The 7,500-nt window shown below is 35.8% G+C and overlaps 1 protein-coding gene across 5 annotated transcripts in view; it reads right to left on the bottom strand.

Moving 5' to 3' along the window:
• Positions 1–7,500, bottom strand: part of LOC143036469 (uncharacterized) — a 406,722-nt gene that overhangs the window by 58,482 nt on the left and 340,740 nt on the right. For all 5 annotated transcript variants that reach the window (XM_076203857.1, XM_076203859.1, XM_076203860.1 and 2 more), the window contains one exon: positions 2,257–2,435. In XM_076203857.1, coding sequence (XP_076059972.1) covers positions 2,257–2,435 — 179 coding nt within the window. The remainder of the gene's footprint in view (positions 1–2,256; positions 2,436–7,500) is intronic.

Raw genomic sequence — 7,500 nt, 5'->3', positions numbered from 1 at the left:
ACACACACACACACACACACACACACACACACACACACACACACACACACACTTTTGTGTCTTTGTCGGGATAGTGTTTGAAGCCATTTTCCGTTTCCAACTATGTACATCTAAATGTTTATAAACACACACGTGTCCACAGGATACGTTCAGTATATAAACACATTTATCTAGAGCAGCGTTTCTCAACCAGGGTTCCCCGGAACCCTAATGTTCCGCTAAAGGTCCCTAAGGGTTCCGCGAGAACAAATGAAATAAGCTAATGCACTTTTGATTTTTTATTTAATTTCATATACGTAATATAATCAAACACGCACGACATATTCTTGGTTATTGGAATAGTGTAATATAGACATCATCCTTACTAACCTATTATTACGATGAAAATAAAATGAGAAAGATATAGTATATATATATATATATATATATATATATATATATATATATATTTTTTTTTTTTTTTGCGCAGGCGTTCCTTGAGACATGCAATTTGTTTTAAAGGTTACGCAAAGGTAGAAAGGTCAAGAAACGCTGACTTAGAGACACAAATCTACTTCTGCCCAATATAAACAAAAGAGCATCATCACCCCGATCATGGGATGTTATAATCATTTCCAAATGCGTTTCTACAGCTTAGATTTACCACCCATGACTCACATACATACAAAGAAACAACTTGAGACGGTTTGGTCATATGATGAGAATGGAGGAAAGTAGATATCCGAGGAAGTATTTGGAATGGCAGCCTAGGAGGAGGAATCCGGTTGGAAGATCCAGAAAAAGGTGGATGGTCTGTATGAAAAAGTACTTGGAAGAAATTTAACGTTGGAAGAAGTAAACGAACAAGAAACTATCAGTTGTTTTAAGAAATGGTTAGGCAACTTTATGGATGAGGATGACAAGTGGTAATGGACATGGAACTGCCTAGTGTAGGCCTCATGGTCTCTTGTAGTCTCCTTCATTCTTATGTTATATCACAAATAACGTAGTAAGGATGTTGACTGGTTTTTAAATTGGGTGGCTGGGAGCTGATCCTCTCCCACGTCTGTCTTGCAGGACCGACACTTGCAGGTACCGATCACTTGGTACCTTTGTCATCAGGTATCGTTGAGACCTTTATCATTGTCCATCTGGAGCCTTCCTCGATCTCTGGAGGACGACCTCAGACACAAAAGGCAGAAGCCTCTTACCAGCTGAAGACACAGAAACTCCACACTCCCACAACACAGTCAGCAGTCCAATTTCTTTCTTTTTTTCTGAAAGATCTGTCAGAGAGTCCGAAGATCGTTGTTGGCTGCCACTGGGGCACGGATATCGGGGCAAAAGAGTAAAGATATGCTGTGCAATAACAACCTGATAAAAAAAAACGCGTTCATAATATATACATATATATATATAGATATATATATATATATGTATTTATATGTATATATATAGGTATATATATATACACAGATATATACAAATATATATGTATATATATGTGTGTATATATATACACATATATATACATATATATGTATTTGTGTATAAATATATATACATAATATACATGTATGTATATATACATATATATGTATGTATATATATACATACATATATGATAAGTATTTTAAAATAACATACATATATGCATATATATGTATGTATATATATAAATACATATATATATATATATATATATATATGTATATATATATATATATATATATATATATATATATATATATATGAGTTGTTACAATACATTTCAAATATAAAGTTGAAAATTTTATAATAACCTTTCGGAGTATATCATCACTCCGTTTTCTTCGTCATGTAGTTCTAAGCCGTGGAAAACGTATCCAATATGTTATTCTCACATATACAATGAACTTGAGAAACTATCTCATAGTGAAAGGGCGATACTTAAATCTTTAACGATTCCGATACGACTTCCGATATGACTTTAAAACATCCGAGTCCTATAAATGATTAACAAATGTACTCCGTCCATAAAGTATTCGTTTCCCAAAACCAGGGCCTGGAAATAACCATGAATTATATTATCGTTGAAGGTATCGGAATGGGAAGTTTAAAATAGTATCGAAACTCGTATCGGAATCGGAAGTTTGGGAAAGTATCGGAATTCGTATCGGGAATATATATATATTTTTTTTTTTTTTTTTTTTTTTTTTTTTTTTTAATAATCATCTCATCACTACTGTCTCATCCACGAGACACAGACACTCGATAGTAACCTTTAAGACGTCTTACCTGGAGAATATATTATCATTCTGTGTTCTTCATAATCCGTCTTTGGGATGGACAGGACACATCTGAATATGTTTTCGTCCGGGTGCAGGTCGCTGTCCGATAGTTCGATGTTTAGGCTAACATTGAAGTATCTGTAGTTCACCATACGAGTCTCAACGGTGGCTCCTTCCAACTGCACACTAGCCCAGAAGAAAAAGAAAAAGAAAAATCAGTGACTCCAATGACAAAAAAAAAAAAAAAAAAAAAAAAAAAAAAAAAAAAAAAAAAAAAAAAAAAAAAAATAAATAAATAAATAAAATAAAAATAAATAAATAAATAAAAATTTAAGTTGGACCAAGTAATGTTAGGAGTATTATAATATTAAACGTGTACTGTTATGTGCATAGAAACTCATACTGTTTTTATACTCACATTCAGATACTGGTCCTGGCTCATAAACATTCACACTCTTCTCCTACTCATGTTTATGTCTTTTGCGTTAAAATATTTGAGTTAATTTGGGTCAATACACTAGTACTTCCATACATAAAAACTTGTATTCGTAAGGCTCGCTTGTATTCTCCCACTTGTACTTAACCTGTAGTGAAGGAGTTACCGATGACGTCACCTACGGCACAATTATGACGTTTTCGTGACGAAATTATGACGTCAGAGGCATTTACGCATGCGCAATGGTACCCAGTAACTTTTTTCATATTTATTTATTCATTTATTTGTTTATCTATTTGTTATTTTTTTTACCGTAACTTCTTCGTGTGTTTTAATTTCCGTGTGAGAACTGTCTTTGATGACGTCAGAAATGAAGGAAAAAGTTGTTTTGTGATGCGTATGAAGGCGGCTAAAATTGGAGGTCTACTGTGATGGCAGTCAGATTCACATGTTTTTAAGAAACGCACAGTATCATTACGTGGAGGGGGAAACTATGCTCTTTGTCCTCTCTTTGTCCTCTCTTTGTGTGTGTGTGTGTGTGTGTGTGTGTGTGTGTGTGTGTGTGTGTGTGTGTGTGTGTGTGTGTGTGTGTGTGTGTGTGTGTGTGTGTGTGAATCACAAAGAGGATTTGAGTTCATGCGATTCTTTATGCCTGCATGATGCTGTTTGATGATCCTCTATTCTGCATGACAGCAGGCCAGACAGTCAACTTGCAGCCTCATTCCCATGCAGGACAAGCACTAATACAAATGAAAGACGAATGAAAAAAAAAAAAAAAAAAAAAAAAAAATATATATATATATATAATAATAATAATAATAATATTAATAATAATAATAATAATAAATATTATAATAATAATAATATAATAATTACAATAATTACAATAATTATAATTAATAATAATTATAATAATTATAATAATAATTATAATAATTATAATTAATTATAATTATTATTATAATAATGATGATAATGATAATAATAATAATAATGATAATGATTATGATAATATTAATGATAATAATAATGATAATAATAATTATAATAATAATGATAATGATAATGATAATAATAATAATAATAATAATAATAATAATAATAATAATAATAAATAATAATAAATAATAATAATAAAAAAAGGTAGATTTAATTCCCTTTCTCAATCCTTTTCAGGTGCTACAATACCATAGTGTTTCAACATCAAAGAAGAGGATTCATTTCTCTATAAGCTTATATGGGCGATGAGAATTGACCTTAAATCGGCATAGTGACCTGGTTTGGACGGATACGCCCAATACACGCCCACACACACATACGCCCACACACACATACGCCCACACACACGTACGCCCACACACAAATACTAACACAATCACAGACGTCCATTTCCCTGTATTGCCTTTTCCAACTCTCACTCTCTTTTCTTTTCCTCCCTCTCCCCCTCTCTCCCTCTCTCTCTCTTCCTCTCCATCTCGCCCTCTCTTTCTCTCTGCCCCATTCTCTTTCTCCCTCAATCTTCCATCCACTTTTGTTCAGTGTAGGATGAACCCATTACGGGTTGATGGCTATAGGCGAATGGGTGATGGAGGAACAAGAGATCGAGAGGACAACAAGAGCGACAGTGCTCACACCAGATCCACTAGTGCCCTCTCCTACACTATCCTCCTCGTCCTTTCCATGCACTCTCAATAGTTTGTCTTTGTTTCTTTTATAAATTTTATATGCATGTACGTATATATACATAGACATAAACATGAATATATATGTGTCTCTGTGTATATATATATATAATATATATGTGTGTGTGTGTGTGTGTATGCACATATCTATATATATATATATATACTATATATACTGTATATGTATAAATACAATTATATGTATATATATATTATATATATATATATATATATAATGTATATATATATGTAAATGTACGTGTGTGTATATGCATATACCTATATATATATAATATATATATATATATATATATATATATATTATATATATATATGTATATATATGTTTAAAATTTGAGATATAGAAGAGTGGTCTAAATCAGCTAATGTTGGGGGGAAAAATTCACAGTTCTCTTTTTAGCTACGACCGGACCATTTTATTCAGCTGAGGGGAAACCCCGTTATTCAAAGGCTTTTGAATAAAGCGGTGCCTAATATACTAGGCGATGATTTGATAGATTTCTATTTTTTGCTTCTGATTTTATTGTAGATCTTTATGGTTCTTTATACAACTTCTTACATCAGCCAAGAATCCACGCGTCTTGCTCAATATCACTGATAGTTACTCTTTGTTCAGGATTTGAAACAAGAATTTTCTTGATTAGACGGAACATTCTTCTCGAGAAAGATTTCCATGGTCTTTTGAGTCTCATCTCTTCGGTCGAATACGACCAGACTCCAAAGTTTGTGTCTTTGTTGGTCATAGGGATCTTCCAAGGATTTTGACCAGAAACGAGTCTAAAGAGTACAATACCGCACGCCCAGACATCACTGGGTTCTCCCAGGTATCGTCCACTGAAGACTTCGGGGGCGATGTAGGCTGAAGTCCCGCAGATCTTTGTCAGGTACTTGCCTTTTACGAACTCGCCAGCAAGCCCGAAGTCTCCAATCTTCAGATGATCGTCTTCAGTTAAGAAAAGGTTCTCCGGCTTTAGATCCCGGTGTACGATATTCTTTGAATGAAGGTATTTGACTCCTTCGATCAGCTGGCTGAAGAAGAATCGGGCTCTTCTTTCGGACATTCCTCTGTCGGAGATTCTGTCCTGAAGAGTTCCGCCGTTGACGTATTCTAAGAAAACGTACAGGTTTTCTCTGTCCCTGTTTTCGCCCAGGAAGGCCACCACATTAGGGTGATTTAGATTCTTATGAATGTTAATTTCTTCCAGTTGCCGCTGGAGACGGTAGATTTTGATTGTTTTCTTTGCACAAAGGAAGCCAGAAGTGACGTCCTTTACGAGCGATACGGAAGCAAAGCTGCCTTTGCCTAGGAAACGTACTTCTTTCCATGGCATTCCTTGTGCAAAATCAATTGAAGTTTTCAGCCTCTTGGCTGTATGTAAAGTTTCGTTTCTTAAATCAGGAAACTTGCGTTTCTTTGGCTCCATCACGGACCTTTGAATCGCATCCAGAACGATTCTGATGATGCTGAGGCTCCGGAGGATGCTTTGCTTTGTGTTTGAAGTGTCTTTCTTGGCTTTGGCACCAAGGAGCTGTCCAACCTTATCGTTGAAGAATCTAAGGAGGACCATCAGCTCCATGATGGTGCAGACACTCACGAAGGCTCGGACTCTCTGGTCGAAATCCTTGACCAAGTCCCTTCGAGCTCTTCGGCTGCCGTTAAGTTCCATCTCTTCGTCTTCCTGGAGGTCACCGTAGTAGTAGTAGCTGGGGAATCCGTCTGTTCTCATGTCCACAAAATTATATGATTACTTTCGCGTAGGTGATTCACGTGGAAGGACGTACCGGGAAAACTTAGATACGTCTTGTACCAAACAAGTTCCGTCTGCGCTTGAAAAAAGAAACGTTATTGACGGGTAATGTTCCCTCATTGCTCTTGAAGAAATTTGCCTTCAGCCAAGTCAGCCAATAAGAACACAACCATTTCTGTGAACAATACTAAAGTATTTTGTTGATAATAAGTAGTGTTTTTAACCTTGCAGACAATATCGCACAGAATATGAACTTTAAAAGAGTAATAATAGTAGGGAAGCTAAAAATGATCAGCATTCTAATATAAAAGTGTCTATATGTGTTTGTATGTGTATGTGTGTGTGTGTGTGTGTGTGTGTGTGTGTGTGTGTGTGTGTGTGTGTGTGTGTGTGTGTGTGTGTGTGTGTGTGTGTGTGTGTGTGTGTGTGTGTGTGTGTGTGTGTGTGTGTGTGTGTGTGTGTGTGTGTGTGTGTGCATAAGCTCCTTCAGGACTGTGTGTATGTGTGTGTGTGTGTGTGTGTGTGTGTGTGTGTGTGTGTGTGTGTGTGTGTGTGTGTGTGTGTGTGTGTGTGTGTGTGTGTGTGTGTGTGTGTGTGTGTGTGTGTGCGTATATATGCACATATAAAGAATCCAAATACTTACTTTGAATATAATCAGATAAACATACCCACATATTAATTCTTTATCCTATCTGAGAAACTTTCGTATCTGTATGAATTCGTCTTCCGTTGATACATAAAACATAAGAGAATAAGACTGGAGGACACTGCAAGAGTCCATAAGGCCTACACTGGACAGTTCTATGTTCCTTTCCACAAGTTATCCGTTTCCATAGAATTATCTAATATTTTATAATCACCAATTATTTCAGCGTTCAGGAAATAGTCACTAAGTCTATACTACTATGCTAAACTGGTTCTTGATCCTTTCCTTCTTAAACCCAAATTTGTCCAATTTAGATCTATTCTAACGAGTCCTGCCCTGCTGTCTTAATATGATGACCTTACCTGCATCGCCCTTGTTAAAACCCTTCACCCATTTCAATACCTCTATTAGATCACTCTGCATTCTTCGTCTTTCCAAAAAATGTAAACAAAGTTGCCTGAACTTGACTTCGTACAGGCTGAAGACATACATGCATACATGTAGCAAAGGCTTTTTTTCCCCCTTACACGGGAGGTAGCCAAAAAACAAAGATATAGAAACCACTCCCACCCATTTCATCCCCTACATAATCCACACCCCTCTACCCTCATCCCGCCCACATATCTTGGCACCACCAGGATGACGGGTCATCCCTGCATCTTGTCCACTGCCCTGTAGGCTGGAAACAATATATATATATTATATGTATATATATATA

The sequence above is a fragment of the Oratosquilla oratoria genome, chromosome 20 (genome assembly GCF_046742065.1).
Source record: "Oratosquilla oratoria isolate Oo_2021 chromosome 20, ASM4674206v1, whole genome shotgun sequence".
Classification (NCBI taxonomy): domain Eukaryota; kingdom Metazoa; phylum Arthropoda; class Malacostraca; order Stomatopoda; family Squillidae; genus Oratosquilla; species Oratosquilla oratoria.
This window is presented reverse-complemented; position numbering and strand designations above follow the sequence as displayed.